The 18863-nt window shown below is 37.8% G+C and overlaps 1 protein-coding gene across 4 annotated transcripts in view; it reads right to left on the bottom strand.

The window, feature by feature from the left end:
- Window positions 1-17809, bottom strand: part of TMX3 (thioredoxin related transmembrane protein 3) — a 28567-nt gene extending 10758 nt beyond the window's left edge. For all 4 annotated transcript variants that reach the window (XM_066328420.1, XM_066328430.1, XM_066328446.1 and 1 more), the window contains exons 1-11: window positions 17739-17809; window positions 17504-17558; window positions 12786-12825; window positions 11681-11804; window positions 8664-8709; window positions 7642-7722; window positions 7063-7162; window positions 6734-6811; window positions 4464-4530; window positions 2553-2651; window positions 525-582 (exon numbers count right to left, since the gene is read on the bottom strand). In XM_066328420.1, coding sequence (XP_066184517.1) covers window positions 525-582; window positions 2553-2651; window positions 4464-4530; window positions 6734-6811; window positions 7063-7162; window positions 7642-7722; window positions 8664-8709; window positions 11681-11804; window positions 12786-12825; window positions 17504-17558; window positions 17739-17787 — 797 coding nt within the window. In that variant the 5' untranslated portion in view covers window positions 17788-17809. The remainder of the gene's footprint in view (window positions 1-524; window positions 583-2552; window positions 2652-4463; window positions 4531-6733; window positions 6812-7062; window positions 7163-7641; window positions 7723-8663; window positions 8710-11680; window positions 11805-12785; window positions 12826-17503; window positions 17559-17738) is intronic.
- Between the last annotated feature and the right edge of the window lie 1054 nt (window positions 17810-18863).

The raw sequence follows: 18863 nt of genomic DNA, 5'->3' as shown, positions 1-18863 counted from the left end.
AGTCTGTATATGCAACCAGAAAGGGACAAGGGAAGGTCTTGTTCCTCTCAGTCTCTTCAGCAAACTCCAACTCCAGCAAAAACACCCCTTCTTCAAAGTTCCACAGACAACTAACATATAAACGCCGCTGGCTTAATTTTCAATGCGAGTGAACTGAAGTACAGTCATTTGTTTAAACTCACTGAGTTAATCTCAAAGTCATCCAAACTCAAGCATTTTTGTCTGTGTTTAAAAGGTGACACAATAGCTTTTAAAAGCTATGAGATCACCATTTGCTCCTGTGATCTCATTAACAAATGGCAGAAGAGTGCTACAGAAACTCACACCATCTCAGTGAACTCGCATGTACTCCAACCAAGCCATAAATTAAGTGAAGTTAGTACACTAAATCAAAAATAAAAGAACATTTACAAGTTAAACCCACTCATTTAACCTATATTTCTCAACATCTAAGAAACTTCCAAACTTCCCTATGTCACACCAGGACATTTCTCCCATAGTGTCACCAATACTCAATTCCATACCTGGTATGTTCCACTGAAGAGTTTTTATCATCAATGACTGCAATAGCCACAAGTTTTCCTAGAATAAGGAATAAAATTCTTGAAACCATTTAAAAAGACACATACATTCTTCAGTGGGAAATATGTCAGTTTAGAAGACTGGGCACTCTCCAGGGACAGGAATTTGTTTTTAAGAAGAAATCAGTCTCACAGCCTAAGAGCCTCTTCAAGCTGACCACGCTGTGGTCTTAAAGCTACCAAAAATAAATTAAGGTGGGGCTTAATGCCACACCACTAGCACTGTATGAAAAGCTTATCCATAGAAAGAAGTTGAAAGGGAGAAAATGCAGATAAAAATTAATTTCCTATTCAAGCTGCATATTTGCATATAACTAAACATGATGCTATGGAGACCTGTATTACATAGCAGCAATTACAAACTGATTCTAAGTGATTAAATTACTATTCTATGGATTTAATAGTAACTATTTTTCACACTGTTGTGAGCATTAAGGAAAAAAAATGGAAAATTTACTGGCGGACCCAAGAATTCATGACATGAGAAACACAATTTAGTTCAGAGCCCTCTGTCAGAGGAGCTTAATGGTCAACACCAGACCGTACTGATCTTTTCAAGATTTACTTTGTGAAGTTTTTCTGATTTAAAAAAAAAGAAAAATAACTCCAAACCCGAAGAGTGCTATGGTCAATCAGATAAAAGTAAGTTTAAAAAGCTGGCTGAAGTTTCTCCAGATCAAGTATTGCAGTTAGGAAAGCAGATCTTTTAACAGTGCAGTCATCAACTGATTAACCCAAGGCTCCAGAGGGCTGATTTTTCAGTTCTCTCCAGTTGCCACAATTCACTCAAAACCCTCCCCCACCAAGCCAGCCAATTGCTCAGTTCTTACCAGTCCCCATGCCACAGGAAGCACTGCCCCCAAAAATAGAAAGTCCCTCTTGTTCAAGTAATACTGAAGGGTTTTAAGGGCAAGACCCCATCCCACTTCTTCCATACATCAATTCTCACTTTCCCCCATTTCTTTCCACTCAAAGATGTTACCTAATGAACACACTAAGACACAACTAATGAATAACCTTTTAGACTGCAAAAGATGATGTAAATAAATTCAGGTACTGGTATTAATACATGAAGCTTTTTAAAGTAAATTATGGCTTCTCCAATGTATTAATAAAGTCTTTTTCTTTTTTTTTTTCTTGTAATTTGAGGAACTGTTAGTCAAAAATGTAACAGGAAGAAATATGCTACACTTAAACAACTTGCAACAGCATTTCTGTAAATAACTGTTTAAAGTGTAGTTGTAACGATATTAGCTTCACAAATATGGAAGAACATAGATGTTTCATATTCCTTAAAACCTGAAAGAACTCAATGTTGATTGAATGTAAGTATTTTGAAACGGAATATAGAAGATAAGACGTCCTGGCCTGGAAAAATCAACACTTACATTTTTTCTGCATTTTTGTATTTTTTCTGACACCTCAGAGTGTGTTCATAACGTAAGAACAGTACAAGTCATTTGCCAGAGGTCATCTGGCTGCAAAATTTTCATTTGGCTGGCAGAACTTTTGCTAGAGAAAAGCTGCAGTTTTCTGGGACAAGTCCACTTCAATATATGCTCATCTCCCTTTCTTGCCACATCTATCTCAAAGATATCTAAATCCACTAGATGTAAGATATCTGGACTATCCATATTTGATACTTCTCAATCTAGTTTTAAAATTCCCTGCATGTATTCCGAGAGGTAATATGCAAAATGTAAGGTGCCCTTAAATTAAATGTCCTACTAATTTTTGTGACTACCATAGGATTAGACACGCTAACTTTTATATTGTGAGGAATGGACTAGTGTAGACTGGATGAAACCTCTAGTTACAGATCAGTCCAACACCAACAAAATACTGCCACGATCAGGTCTAACCCGATACTGATTAAGTTTGGAAGTTTAAAAACATGTTCTCAGTCCTCTTTTTATTTTTCTTATTGTTTAGTACGCAATGTCAAAGACTTCAGGAGCAACATCGTCTCACCTGTATCTCCAAGTTCATACAGTGTAAAGCCATCTACGTGAAGATAACCTTGAAATCTTTCTCTGTTTATCCAGGATGACAAATCACCATCTTCATACTCTGACATTAAATGAAAAAAAAATATTAAGGCAACCACTAAGTTTTCTCCTTTTTTTCTTTTATTCTTGTTAGATCAATTATCACACTTCTATGGGCATTTCAAGTTTTAAAACTTCTAAAGCTATTTTCAATTGTTGAACAAGAAGTGTATTACAGAAAAGTGTAAAAAGTTGATTTGATGATTTTATTTTCTAAATCAAGGATAAATGATAGAAGCTAACTGTGACCCAGTGCAGAAAGGAACAGGTTCAAACCCTGTTTTTGAACAGGTGTGTGTACATAACTTAGCAAGTTTCAAAAAAAGTAGAGATATAAAAATACAGAAAGCAGGATTTGTGAGAGTCCTTAAATGAAACAGAAAGATCAAGAAAAAGCAGATGCATTAAACAGCACTATGAATGTAAAGGAACAAAATAATCATGCATGACTGACTATCACTTATACTGCAGGCTAGTTTAAGCTGCTGGATTGTTTTAACCTATTAAGAATTAAATTCTAGCATATCATCAATTAGATCTAAATCACAAGTAAAAAAAGAAAAACACATATACATATGTGAATAAATGCACAATAAATACTTTGTCTTAAATCCTATTGTATAGACTGAAGTATCAATAATTTCAGGTTAACTATTATCTGCCGTAAGGTAGTAGCAAGCAATTCCAAGCATAATGTATCCCATGTATCCCAACATGCATCCATTTCCCCCGCTAGGGGAGAAGGAAAAAACCCAAACCAAACACCAGACAAGACACTTCAGCACGCAAGCACATTTTGCTAGAACTTTTTCCTCATACTGAGCTCTTCAAATTTCTGCCAGTCAAAAGAGTTGCACATAAAACCTTATTCAGTCTCTTAATCTGCATCTTCCCGATTTGTCTGACTTCCAATAATGTTTCTGGTGCATTAGGAAGAAGTAAAATTTTTTACGAAGTAGATTAAAAGCCTGAATTATTACAGCTTTTGCATTTGTTTTAGAAGGTGTGGAAAAATCAATCAGGCCACACAGCAAAACTAACTGGAGAGGAGAACAAGTACATCCATTCAATAAGGTCACAAAGAAAGAATATCCTTGGTGGCCAATCTGAAATATTTTGCTGTGGTACTACTTATCCTAAGAAATTAACCTGGCAGAATAATCTTTTGAGTGATATGTTTTCAACTTAAAAGTGAAAAGTTGCATTTAAAACAATCTAAATCAAGAGCAGATGCTTTTGTAAGCAAGTAGTGTGCTTATAAGCCCAGGCTATGCAATGTAACTGTGTGTGTGTGTATGTGCTTCTAACATGCACGGGCCTTATGGTACAGTCTGAACACAACATAATACTCCTATATGGATATGCACACATATATACAGATATACACTTTACAGAAGTGGTAGGTGTGCTGGCCTTGTGTACTGCATATGTACACTGTAGAAATAGCAGTTTCTATTATAGTGTTTCTAAAAAACACTACTAGTTTCAGGTGGCTGTTCTACAGCCTACACACTGAACAAGCCAGGTAAAGTAGTCCATGTATATGATGGATTTGTACAGTGAGGGAAGAAGTAACTTTTCTAAGTCTGTTAATGCAGGCAAAACAGTAATATTGGAAGCTACATCTTAGTGAAAATACAAAGCAAACAGCATCACTTCTACTTCAGAACAAGTACTTTTTTTCCTCTTTTCCTTCATGAAGGAGCTGCTACTTATCCTAAAACTGGGCAATTTCCCAGCATCCCAACATACCCTTCAAAAAATTTTAACTCCTCCAGTTTCTCCGTATATGTTTTAAATATTCTGTCTTAAGGTAATATCCAGCTTTACTTACCATCATAAACAAAGTAAGTTCCATCTTTGAAGACCATAACAGCAGGCAATTCAGGCAACGTCACATACTGAAAGAGTCAAGTTTCAATTAATCCATGGAAGACTAAGATTTTTAAACAAAAAAACCATCTGAACACATGTAAATATAGTTCTGGGGAAAATCTCTAAGGACACCAAAGTATTTTCTCTCTATACGTACCAACATAAATTTATCAGCTTCTGTATATTAAAAGTTACACAACAAGTATTTTTGAGAGGTGGATCTCACAAAGTGTAAAAAGAAACATGATTTTTACTGGTATCTGCAGTAGCATGAAGAATAGTTTATGGATTGGACACAGACTTTAGATAGGAAATTGTAACTTGAGGGTTTTATCCATCATGCTCTCAGTTCCCAGTTTGTGCTGTTGTCAGCATACCTGTCATACTGCTGCTTCTACTAAATGGACACCCAATTCTGCAGAGTAAAATAGTACCACTGGTGAGATATGTCACTAAATCTGGGCTATTTCCTGTGCATCAGACTGACAGGAATATAAAGAAACAGCTTCACCACTGCCCTAAGTTAGGGCTGCAAACAGACCTAATTTAGACAAACAACAAAAGCCTGTATTACCATGCTAAACCTGATATTTAAGATAGTCAACAACATATTTAAAAACAAGCTGTAGAACCTTTCCTCTAGGAACTCAAAATAATTTTATTCAGCTCATGTTTTTAGTGAACTGCCATAGAAAAAATACTGTATCTACTTCTTACTGCTTGCTAGCATTCTAAGCCAAAATTTTAACTGCATTTGTGGTTAAGAAAGAACTGCACCACAAGCCCAGTTTTGATCATGTCATCTGAATTGTCAGATTTACTGATATGTTTTGGAAAGGTAAGGACAGCATAATTTCCAAATGACACACCTTCTGTCATTCTGCATTTACTTTCTTGTAAAAGCAGTAATTTATAATATAATAGCTGATATGAATAAGCAAGAAGGTAGTCTCAGATAATGTTTTGTTCTCTTACTTGCCCAAAACATAATTTAACATCTTTGAAGGACAAATCAATCTGTGTACAGTTTAAAAGTTGCAAAAGATGCCTAAAGCTTGGAACAATATTACCTAAGGTGATGAAACGAAGCCTGACAATGAACACTGCAATGCAAACGCTCATTACAACTTGCAACCAGAAATTTCCTAACATTTTTGCTTCTCTCCATAGAATACTGAATACCATCACTACTTCAGCTTAAGTAAGACTGGTGGGAAATTACCTTCTGTGGGGGGAAAAAAGCTCACTGCTTACATCAGTGTGATCACAGAATCTCAAAGACTTCCAGCCTTTTTTACTCTTTCCACTGCACAACTGAACAGTACTTTTCTTGCTCAGCTGGAGCTGAAGTGCAAATAGCAGTATTTAAATTAAGGCAGCTTTTGATACAAGGCTTCTGGAGAACTAACAATACACTATAATGAGGGCAGTTCTACTTATGGTGGTGTAAAATGCAGCTGCCTAAAAAAACCAAAACAACAAACCAGATCATGCTAGTTCTCACCCCATTAATCACCAACTAACTTCAAAGTCACATGTTAGTAGGCATGGGGCTGACTTAGGTCTCACTTGGAGATAACAATAAATTGAAGTGTCTTTTAATTTTGCTACAACAACGGTTAGACTCACTACAGTAATATCAATCTTTCCCACCCTTGTGATGAACTGTAAATAATTTCCCTGCCACAGAATGCTCAAAAAAAGCCACAAGAGAATTCTGCAGCCAGTGGACTGGATTGGCGGATCCCCAGGCAGACTACTGTGTTGATCAGCTGAATTGTACAAGACGAAAATAACTTACCTCTCCAATTCAGATTAGTAGGGTACCAGCAGTAATTCATGCTATAAACCCTCTAATTACCTTTAAAAGTGTTTGGTGAAAGGACTGATGGGAGAAACACGAGTTTTGCACTGGCTGAAAATCCAAGTATCTACTTTCCTGAGCAAGTTGTGTGGCCTACATTGAGTTCTGCTCATCTTCTGATTAATTTTATTATTATGACTGAACAAATAATTTGGCCAAAACAAAGCAGTGACAGATTGAAATCTGGGTTGTATTCTTTCCCCATACAGACTCAAACATTGTATGTTTCAGTGTAATTACTTAGATATCTACCAAAGCCAAACATACTGTAAGAAGCCATCTCTGTGTCATCAAAACAGCAAAATTACATAGATGAGGAGAAAAATGCCATTTGTGGGGAAGCAGTAGGAATGGGAAGAGCTTACCTCTGGCAGCACATCTTCTGAGGCAGAAAAAAAGTATGTATAAACTATTAGTTCTGAAGCAACCTCAATGTATTTTTCCTGAAAAAATATAAACAATGTTTTTTTTAATTTCTGAGCTTTTATTATGCATCAAACAGAAGCTTTGTGACATACCTTATCTTCAAAGAGCAATTAGAAAACATGTTCATGGGATAAGATTGTAAAATCACTTCAATAAATGTCAAGAACTCCAAGAATCTGTAACAAGCATGCACTTCAGTCTTGAAAGATTTTTAAAATTACTCCCTAAATAGCCAAAAGAAGTAACTTTATTTATTCAAGCTTCAAACCTTTAATGGAGATTCACCACCAACATACACAAAAAGTACACGGTGTCTCTTTTGCACATGCTCAAACATATGCTGGCTAGGAAGTGGCCTGATGAGAGGTCTGGAAAGGGAAAAAAAAAGACAAAGAAAAACCTCAGTTTGTGCAGCCTGCAAAAGCCAAACAAATAAAAATTCACAAGAAAATGTCATACAGTTTTCTGTGCGTTTTTCAAAAAATAAATTCCAAAATGTAAATTAATTTAGTTTTTCAAGTTATTATTCTGTTTTATACTAAGAGAAAAAAAGAACTTTCCCACATGCTGCCATCATGTAAACATCTATGCCTTATACTGGTCACAGAATCAAGGTCACAATAAGGTCTCCATCATTTGAGAAATAAAATTTAGAATGTAAGCATGACAGCCAGGCCTTAGAAATAAATAATCTTAACTCAGTGCCAATCTTCCATGCACCCACACATATAGCACATATAGATTTTAATTTCAATATCTTGTCCTTTTTAAGTAAGTCTTGGCCCTCCTCAAAGTTGCACGTAAGTTTGAAGTCAGCAAAACCAGTCTCTGAGAAGAGCATACTTACCCTGCCACTCTATTAGCAAATTCAATTATATCATCTTTGGTTCTAGGTCCTCTGTAGTTGTATGCCAAGTCACCTTTCAAGCTAGATAAAACACAAAAAAAGAACAGAAAAGCAATCATCTAAACTACATTCAATGTGTAAAATTTCTTAACCTTCACATGTTTACCACAGTCACCTTTCAGCAAGTGATAAGAAGCGGTCAGCAAAATATTAAACTCAGTAATACAATACAATGGAATTATGGAATAAAAGCTTATTTACACAGTATCTGATTTACTGACTTATTGAAATACTTAACATCCTTTTACAATTATTTTTTTCTGTGCATAGCCATCATTTACTTTGTAAGCACACAGATTTTTTAGAACACTTGTTTTTGACCATATTAAAAAGCCCCCCCCAAAACAACAAAACACTCCACATTCAAACCAAACCCACTCAATATTTATACTACTCAGGGATTCATCCCTGTAAAAGAAAAGTATAATAACTTCTTTAATGCTTTTTTATCATTGCAATGTATCAAATAATCTGCAAAATCTTTCAAATTTATGTATTAATCTTCAGTGAAGTGCTGGTCAGCTTACGGTACTCTGCTGAGAGGGGATGTAGCATGCTTGCATTAGCAAAGTATTCAAGTAAGTTTTACTAATTCTAATAGGCTTTCTTTGAACCCATATAGATTTAGAAAATTCAGAGGAATTTACAATGCCTCTATACGCCACAAAAATTTTCATCCTTAAAGATTATCAAGCTGAACATCTCTATGTCCTTTTTTGAGAAAACTATCTTGGCAGGATTTATTATCAGCTATTAGGAATACTGTCTGCTTAAACAATAACTTGCTAAAACCCCCAGTATGTCCACAGTAAAAAGTACTCAAAACTATTGAGTCTTTTTTTAACATGACATTGTGCTGAACTATGTATTACATGGGTTTGAGACTTCTAAATGGACAGGGCTATTTTTAATTTTTTGTCATGAAATCATTGATAGAAATTCAATAGGAAGGATCAACTTACAGCTTAATTGTTGGATAGCCTCGCACTCCAAATTCAGATGCAATACCTGAAAGAAATGCATTAATGCCAAAGTGAACCAAGACTATTTTTTCTCTGCTACCTTAATCTTTAAACATGGTTTACTATTCAAGTCACATAAACAAACGAAAAAAAGATCATTTATCTCGACATAAATTACTTTACTTGATTTCAAGGTTAAAGCTTGCTGTTATTAAGCTACATCATTAAATTTTGGACTTTTTTCAGAGGTGCTGCAGGGTCCCAGGACAGCCTCACAATTCATGTGCCACAACTGAGATTTCATAGGAATCCCCCCGACAGACATGCTTGTTCTGCTTTCACCAAAAATAGCATGCATTGAATATGCACATACAATTGATTGACAATGTAAGAGGCAAAAATTAAGCATTGAGGGTGAAGAACTGCAAATACTAATGCTTGAAAGAAACATAGAAGACAATTAATTATTCCTGTGCTAGAGTAATGGCTAACATGAAGTGCAGTGTCACACTGCAGTTGTTACAAAAAGGTTTGTAAATCATATTCCACTCAAGTAAATGTCTATTGTCATGAACCTTACCAGAAGCAGGCACTTTCTAAGCAGATACTTACCTGCTGCTTACTGAAGTGGTAAAAAGCAAAACAACTGCAGAGTTTTCTCCCCCACCTCAATTTGTTTAAAACCTTCTATCTTGCTCCCATCAGTTGGAGGAGTAAAATGTGCAACACCTTCCACTTGTGAACATAGCAACTGCCACCTTAAACTACACTTTCCAGAAAATTCAGCTGTTTCCAAAAATTAAACTACACAGTCTCAAAAGAGGATTAAGTCTAAAATTGTGGCAATTCTTGTGCAATTCCCTACTGGATAACAATCCCTGTGCTCAAAAAGCACCGAGAGTCAATGCTTGTTACAAAACCACTCTGAAGCTACCAACGACATGCCACAGCAAGCCAATGCTGGATGTCTTGTGTGCTAAGCTCTCAGTAAGAGTTTAGAAATTGACCCTAAGGTTGTTCACCTGGATCACGTGCAAGTACTTTATTGCACAGCACACAAACAAAAGTAGCAGCTCACCTACAGGCATCTAATCAAAAACAACTGTTCTAAAAATGTGCATATGAGGATCAATTTGATTCTGATCCTTTTCTCTTACAGCTCTACTACATTGAACTACAATGCAATAAAGTGTGTAGTAGAATATTCAATCACAAGAGCTGTCAACAGTTTATTTCTCCTTGTACAGCTCTTGTGTGTGCTTAGGAGAACTAGAAGAGACAATTTTTAATACTTCTTTTAAATATTCCAGCCATGGGGATTACCAAAATTCTCTCAACTTCATGGAAACGACTTATTTACATCAATACCTCCACTTCTTGATATGAAGAATACAGTACAGGCAAACAGCAGCAATTGTGCCAGCCCCAGGTGTGATGTATCAATCTCTGCTCACACACAGTGGACTCCTGAGACTAAACTCCCTGAAAATTCAAATGATATCAAAGCAGGTGACTACTCGGTTGATGCAAGAGCTGTATCCTCATTCCACAGAGCTACCAGAGGCAATATTTACTGGATGATTTGTATGTTCACCTGTGATCCCAACTCCCTGACAATAAGCTTCCCAAAGTTCAACCCTTTCACACTACTTCATATTCCTATTATAAACACAAACTATGCAAACCACCATGAAACCAATAGCAAATCTGAGAAGAAAAGCTTTACCAGGGTGCAAAGGAATCCCTGCAGCTTTTAGTGATTTTTATGTAAGTAAAAATGAATTATATAACAAAGACATAGTATCAATTCTGTTTTAGGTAAAAAGTACAAGATTTTAAAAATCAGTAACAGGATGACAAATACAAATATTTCAGGGTAAGAGTTTATACAATTTATATGATTTAGAATTTTATATACATGACTGGAAAGTTAGAGAATCACGAGATCTATTCCCAGTTTTGAAGTTACCTGGTTGCATGAACTTGAAACTTCTAATTCTCCAGACTTACTCTTCTATTGAAAATAAGTATCTTTAAGATGAAACAAAGTCATATTTATTTGGTTTTATAGAAAAATATATATATAATAAATTGGTCTTTGAGACAAAATCATTTCAATCTCAAAAGACCAAACTCTCCTATATCTAAGCACAGGAAAAACTGGAACACCACTGAGAAAAGCATTCTGCATAACATTTTAGGCAAATACAACAAACCTGAATAATCAGATTTAACAGATATTAACTAAAAACATTACATCTATTTACAGAATTTTATTACATATAGATCTCACTTGGGCTCCACTCTTCTCTACACCTTCCTTTATAAATATCCTCCTGGTTCAACGCAGATTTAGGAGAATTGACAATAAAGAAGCACACAAACACAAAGTAAGTACTGTTAAGCATTCAACAACCCTCTCGCATCTACCCAAACCATTTCTCTGAGTACTGAAGCTTTTCTCTGAAAGTATCGATACATATAAAAGGCATCAGCATAAAAACCATACTGAAAGCACTGGATTTGGTTCTTTGAGAAGACATTTACAGAGAAACACGGGAAGAAATCAGCTGAGCACTGATCACTGGTGCAATGAATTCAGTTATTTCAGCAAGCTTTGTGTAACTCATTCCATTACTTGAAATGAGTAAGAGCAGGAACACAGGCACTCCTCCAGCAGTAATAGAAGGAACCTAAAACTGGATGCTCTCAAGAGACACACATATAAAAATGCTTACATAAAAGTAGTCTAAGAGGCATACCAAAAGCAGAGCTTTGAAAAGCTTTTACTTTCCATTTGTCAGGAAGAAATCCCTACTCAAGCAGAACCAAATGTGATAAAAAGCACATACTACAGCAAGTTGTCACTTTTAGAAAGAAAAATAATCAGGAAATTTTTCTACAATTACTGTTTGCATATTTGTGTTATGATACCTAAAAACAACTACAAGAAAAAACCCAGTATGTTTTCAAAACTGAGGCTGTGATGAAATTACCCCTAAACAAACCATACTTACTAGAAAAGGAAGTTGCATCCATCTTCCCAACTTTTACTGGAGAACCCATGTTTCTCATTTCTGTGCCCACTTCATTCCACACAGGCTCTAGTTTCTTACAGTGGCCACACCAAGGTGCATAAAACTGAGAAGCAAACACGTTTAATTAAAAAAAAAAAAATAGAAATTGATTTTACAACTAACCCTCAAATCATTAGCAAGACTTATTTTCCAGTCTTGGTACTCCTTATGTCATAATAAAATTGCAAGCTAGTTACCAAGTTAGCATGACAAGCAGAATTTATGATTCAGTCCTACTTTTAATACGAAAGCACAAGTCTGAAAAGAATATATTAAATTACTGCACTATTATATGATTTCTAATTTAGGAATAGACTGCACAGTAACATTTTTTTTTTTTTTAAAGTTAAAAGATCATATAAACAATCTACCCAGGAACGTGAATTTGTCAACAGGCAGAAGATTATCAATATTTTGGTATAAGAAGATAAAGTCACAATTTAACAAAAGTTGAATTTTGTTTTGCTATACACTGCTGACAATTCCGAATTAGCACATATAGTTTTGGGTTTTTTTTATTGAAACCACAATTCTGGGTAATACAATTTTGAAAATTACAGTACATATTTGTGTGAGAAAAGGAATGTTGCCTCATTCATAAGGAAGTTCAATCTTTTTAGAGACTCTCTGTCCCTGAAATAAGTGTCACTGAGTCTTTCCAAATAATTTAGAAAAGAGGATTCTCATATTTCAGTGCTAAGAGAAGTCTAGAACTCAAATCAGCTGATATGATTAATGAAACGAACTATAACAATTCTCAACAGAGGTTATCGCCTCCTGAGTGTGTTAGGTAACCTGCTTTTCTTTTTTAAGGACTGCAAAATATAGACTGAAGCCTATTCAGCAGGCTATTCAGCCTATTCCTGGTTCACCCTAAACAGCAGATTGCTGACCTATCCTGTCAGAATTACTGTCATGACATTTTTCTGCATCGTGTACAAACAATTTTCCCAACAATGAAGCAGCCTGACTACAGAGTGTAGTGCTGCGCTTTCTGTCTTTTGATTTCCACCAGCAGATCTTCTAATTTTTCTTATATACTCACATCTACAAGCCAAATATCATCTTTACGGTTTTCTTTAAACCTAGAAAGGGGAAAAAATGAAATCAATAAATTGCGGATCTGAAAATAAAATAGTGAAATGCATGGGTGAAACAGGCAAAGTCCTCACTAAGGTTCGTATAAAACTATAGACACAAAATTTCTCTTCTGTTTCTTTCTTTGAGGGTGGGGAAACAGAGGAGATGCTTATTTTTTAGTATAATATTACTCCTGTACTACACATAGCTGTGTCAATTAGGCTTCTCTAACTATTTCCTAAGGGAAACAAACAAACAAACAAACAAACTAACTAACTAAAAACCTCAAAAAACAATACAGAAAAACAGCAAGAAATACAAATACACACCAAAACACACAGAAGATGTACATGTGGAATCTGGGGGGAAGAAGTATTTTGCAGTTGTCTTGGTTATATTAAATACATTTGTTGTTGTATTTTTATATACCAACTAATAGACTCTGAGCATTGGTTCAAACTGTTAATCTTAGCTTTACTAAATGTAAATTAACTAAATTATCTTTGATATCAACATGCAAAGCAATTTTAGTTCAACCTCCGTTAACTTTCTACTAAAGGTGTGCCAGTTCATAGTTCTATTAAAGTTGCACACAACCAAGAAACCAACGTAATGGAACAAAAATGATCGAGTTATTGATAAAACTCAGAGATACACAGGTATTTACTGAATTTTCTTAGTGCTGGACAAATGGCATTTAAATTGACTGGTTTTATTAACTGTAAATCTGTCATTGAATTTTAAAATCTCTAATACAAAACAAAGCTTGATAAATCCAAGTTCTTTGGTACCTCGCAAAATGCTGCTTCCACATTTCACTGTTGTCACTACAGGATAACAGGAATTACTGCATTAGTTAACTAGTTCTATGTAGACAATTAAATCAGCTCGATATAAGGTTTATTAGGTTTAAAAGAAAGGTTTATTTTTGTAAAAGATGGGCTTCTTCAAAGTGACTAGGACTGGGACTAAAGTCACACACTATAACATACACAATACAACATTCTTACTGCACCACTCTTCTTGAGAAATAAGACATTTACATATAATTATGCAGTAAGTGTGGATCTACACTCTAAGATCCAATTAATACAAGTTATAGCCCAGCTTGTCAGTTCCCAATATGCAGCATGCCTATAAGTGGCTCATAAGCAGTAGGCAGAATTTATTATATTTCATTTAAAGTTGAATCTGTAATAGTCCATAATGGTCTTGAAGAAATGCTAATGCTGATACTGGCTTACTGTTTGACAGAAGTAATTCCAAAATCATGAATACAATCCAATTACAGTGTTGAGTGTTTGAAACTTAGAATTGCAGCATTTCACTAGTAAATTCCAGCCTATTTTATTAATGTCATACCAAGACTGCAATGCCTGTACAGCAGCAGGAAAGGTATTTGCAGAGACTATGCTATGGAAAAGATAGAAGCATTTTTAAGTCACAAAATTGCTTAGTTGACAACCTCACTAAAAATTTACTTCCCCACCCTAAGCAATACAGAGCTAATAAAAGAACCAGTGAGAGCCCAACATCTCCTGAGAACTCTACCAGAGCTACAGCGAACTTCCAATTACAATGCCAAATAATTAGCTATGATGCAAGAGGCAGAAAGCAGCTATTGAATCATAAGATCCTAGGCCATGCTTCAATTTAGAATACCACTTTTTCTTTGCATAAGAAGAATTTACAATTAAATGTTCTCCTTCTTCTGTCACAGTACAACTGTCATGGCAAATTGTAAGGAGCATTCAAGTACTGAGAAAGGTAGACTGCAACCTTCCCAGCATACAGAAATAAAAGAGAGAAAGAATGACATCTGGAGGCTGAGCTTTCCAACAGAGTTTAACAACTTTGACCTAAGATCGTATAAAAAATACAGTAGTTTTTATAGTAATAAATTTAATCTATTCCTCATCTACAAGCACCCATTTAGTCAACTTCCACAGAAACTAAAATCTGAAATTTAACAAAACCCCAACTTACCAAAACTCGCTCTAGTTTTGCAAACATCAATGATTAAACTACTAGAAAACATTAAGGAAGTTCAACACACTGCTGAAGGAAAACAGAAATCTCTCTACAAATGAGCAGTCAAGCATTTCCTGAGGATGCTGTTTCTAGGCCCTATAAATATATTTTTTCAAACACAAAATTTCACTGTCTCTTTTTAACTGTCCTGTGCAATCCTCTGTCAGCTGACAGAAACACTATCATGCTGGTGGAAAGTTGGCTTAAGTGATGTATATCCTTGAGTCAAAATTATTTGTCTCAAACCCATACATCTTCCCAGCTACATGACCAAATGTTCTCTCAGCCCCCACTTAAACCAACCACCCCACTTAACCATGAACAGTTTAAAGAAACCAGCATGAAGCAAAACTGAACACCAAAGTCACAATCCCAAGGGCCTTAAAACAACCCAGCGGCTCTATCTGTTCCTTGCTTCTCCCTTGCGCCATCTCTGATGCTTCTGATCCTGGTTTGAGCCACCCCACACACAGAAAAACACTTCCTTTTTAAGTCAGGTTACTTATCTGCTTCATCACCACACTAGAACAAGTCCACACCCATCACAAGATGAGTACTGACCTGAGGCAGCAGATCTGCTATCAGAGCAGCACAAGGCTAGAGGAACCACAGCTCATTTTGTGCATCGCTCCTTCAGCCCAGCTCTGCTCTTTGTTTTCCTATATCCTGTAAGCTTAGGAATGGGACCTGTGCCTTGTATTAGTCCACGCTTTCCACAACTACTAAAATTCAAACACAATACAAAGCTTTCAGCAATAGCAGAAAACATCCATAATGTTTAGGCATCTACAAAATGGAAAACCTGAAACTTCACCCGTCACTGTTACCTGGTTTGGCACAAAACTAAACTAAAATTTAAATTATTTAAAATAGATTTTAATTTCAATTAAATTTAAGTTGTTTTCCTGACCTCTCCCACCATTTACCAATTAGCTAAAAAAATTCAAAAAATCCCCCACAAAACCTGCCCTGAACAATTCTTCAATTCTTATTCTCAACTGCAAATACACGCATCTGTATAGTTTTGTACTTGAAAAATTCAAGTGTTCAAAAATAAGATTTCCTTTTATCAATTACTTAAAAAAACCATGTGACAACAGAATGAAGATTCTTCGCTCCAAAACAGGAAATGCATTTAAATACACACGTGTGGTTATATGATATGAGAACGTCATGCAGGAGCACAGATGGCCTAAGTGTAATGCATCTTCAGCCCTTGAAAATATGAGCACGTTTTAAAAACAAGCTTTGAAAATCAAGTCCAGTTCCCATGCTTCAGTTATTTTTTCACAACACCAGAGACACTGCTGCGTCTCACCTGAGAGCTCCTTTCATGTGTTCTCATCCCCTCACCCATAAAATCACTACACCTCATTTGATCTTATGATCAACAAGCAGTATTGTAAAAATCTGAGTGGTTTCCTGACAGTTTAGCTCTTTGATGCTATTTATTATGGACTGAACCCTCGTGGAAACCTCACCTTTAATTGGGCTGAATTTATCCCAAAGCAGTCATCTAATGCCAACTTCCCCTCCTCTACCAGCTATTATTCTCTATATCTTCTCTTCCAATTCCTATAATCCTGCTGCTTTGCAGCACTTGATATCAACCTGCTAATCTGACCAAAAAAAAAAAAAAGAAAAAAGACCAAATCATTTGTGTGATTTTCTTGGCGAACAGCAACTGTGTAGCTATCCAACTGCTACAGCAAACCAGTACACCAAACAGTGACAGTACACAACCAAGCTCTTGGCAGGACTACCCACTTCAATTCCTGCACAGTCTCCAGACTAATTCTGTTAAAGGCACATTTTTACACAGATATTACTGGCACTCCAAGCAGCATGAACTAGTCCTGCAGGCCTCTTTCTCTCTTCCGTTTCTGGCCATGCGTGAACGCACCCAGACTCGTTCTCCCAACCCCTCGCGGCAGCCACGCCGCAAACTCTCATGAAGAACTTGCCTAAATGCAATCAGCTTTTATTTGGGGCAGGCACCAACACACCAATGCATTTACCCTACCGAAAAGAAAGAACAAGCAAGGAAGCCCAAGGACATTTCTGGCAACTCCACGATAGTAACAGCTTTAAAGAAACGGAAAAATTAAATTATTCCTCAGCTTGATTAGCTGAACCTCCTTAATAGGTGAGACTGAGGAGAGACCTCATGGGAGTCTATAACCTCCTCCAGAGAGGAAGCAGAGGCACAGTTACTGATCTCTTCCCTCCGGTGGCCAGTGACATGACCCAAGGGAACAGCATGAAGCTGTGCTGGTGAGGTTTAGGTTGGATAGCAGGAAAACGTTTTTCACCCAGCGGGTGGTTAGGCTCTGGAACAAGCTTCCCAGGGAAGTGGTCACAGCACTAAGCCTGACAGAGCCAAAAAAATGTTTGGACAACGCCGTCAGGCACATGGTGTGACTTTCTGGGAGTCCTATGCAAGGACAGGAATTGTACTTCAATGATCCTTGTGAGTCCCTGCCAACAAAAGATATTCTACAATCTTCCTGTCCTTTCTGCTGTAAAAAAAGTCACAATCTTTTCCAGTATAGCTTTCTTGACAACCACACTGCTCACAAAGTCTTGGGGTCACGTTCCCCACAAGAAGACAAACAGTATCTTGGCAATTAGGCAAGACACCCCAATACTTACGACTCATCTAGATCTTCCACAAACCCCGCACCTGACGCCACCACATGCGCAACCACTGCGAGGCAAAGGAAAAAAAGCGTTCCGTGAGCGATGCCCGAACCAACCCGGGGTGCTCACCCACGCCAGCTGACAGCCTCCCTATCCCCTGGCCCCTCACGCCCCCAGCGCCGCCCGCCTCCCAACCCCACCGCTTTCCCCGCCGTGCCCTGCAGCCCGGCCCGGCGGAGCCCGTCACCTGCCGCCCAGAGGAGGCAGCGCGGCCGCCCGCCCGGCGCCGCTGCCATGTTGACAGAGCCGCGGCACGGCCGGAAGGGGAAGCGCCGAGCTGTCCCCACGGCGCAGGCGCGGAGCCGCGGGCGGGGGGCGGGCTCCGGGCTCCGGGCTCCGGGCTCGGCAGGCTCGGGGGTGATCTCCCGGCCGCAAGGCGCCCGGGCGGGCGGGAGGGGGACGGAGCGCGGGGTGCATAGACTCTGTCATCTCCCCAGCGGGAGAAGTCTCGTTCAGTTGGATCAATGCTCCGCTTGTCAGGAGCACTCCAGCAGGAGGAGTGCCGCCTGTCATGTTGCCGTGGGTAGAGGTCACCCTCTGCCTTGCTGCTCTGTCAGCAGCCTTCCTTCAGCGTGGGCGCGAAACTTGCTCACTTTAATGTCCGTGCCGTTCCCTCCTTGGTTCAAACCTGTTACAGTCTTTTCTATCCTTAGCTGCGGTGGGTTTTTTCTGTCAGTGCAGATCTGCAGGTCCTGGTAGGGCAAGTAGTCCCGCTTGTTTAAAAACTTCAATTAAAGCAGGCCTGGGATTGTTCAGCCTGGAAAAGGCGAGGCTCAGGGGAACCTTATTGACGTCTGCAACATGAAAGTAGTTGCAAAGAGACCAAAGCTGGGCTCTTGACAGTGGTGCCCAGTGACAGGACAAAAGGAAACAGGCATAAAGTGAAACTCAGGAGATTGTCTTAGAACATGAGGGAAACACTTCTTCACGGCTAGAGTGACTTGAGTGATGCCCACCAGTCTCCCACCTGAGAGATACTCAGAGGCCGCCTGGATGTTGTCCTGAACAGCCATCTCTAAATGGTCCTGCCTGAGCAGAGGGTTTGCACCAAGTCACTTCCAGAGGTCCCTCCCAACCTCAACCACTCCATGATTCTGTGATCTATCCCATTTCAATTTTGATTGCTGTACTGTAAGCTCTTACCGCTTCTCCCTATACTAGAACTACTTTCCGCAGCTGTACAGGCAAATGTTTGAGATCTTTGAGAAAAGATCTCATCCTTGAGAAAAGGATGGATTCTTTCCAGGGATCATCGAGTTCTTCTGAGTTAAGTGTTTAAGCATTTTCATCTAATGATAGGTTCTATTATCTC

The sequence above is a fragment of the Sylvia atricapilla genome, chromosome 1 (assembly GCF_009819655.1).
Source record: "Sylvia atricapilla isolate bSylAtr1 chromosome 1, bSylAtr1.pri, whole genome shotgun sequence".
In the NCBI taxonomy this organism is placed as follows: Eukaryota; Metazoa; Chordata; class Aves; order Passeriformes; family Sylviidae; genus Sylvia; species Sylvia atricapilla.
The sequence above is the reverse complement of the archived record's forward strand: the minus strand, read 5'-3'. Positions and strand labels throughout refer to the sequence as shown.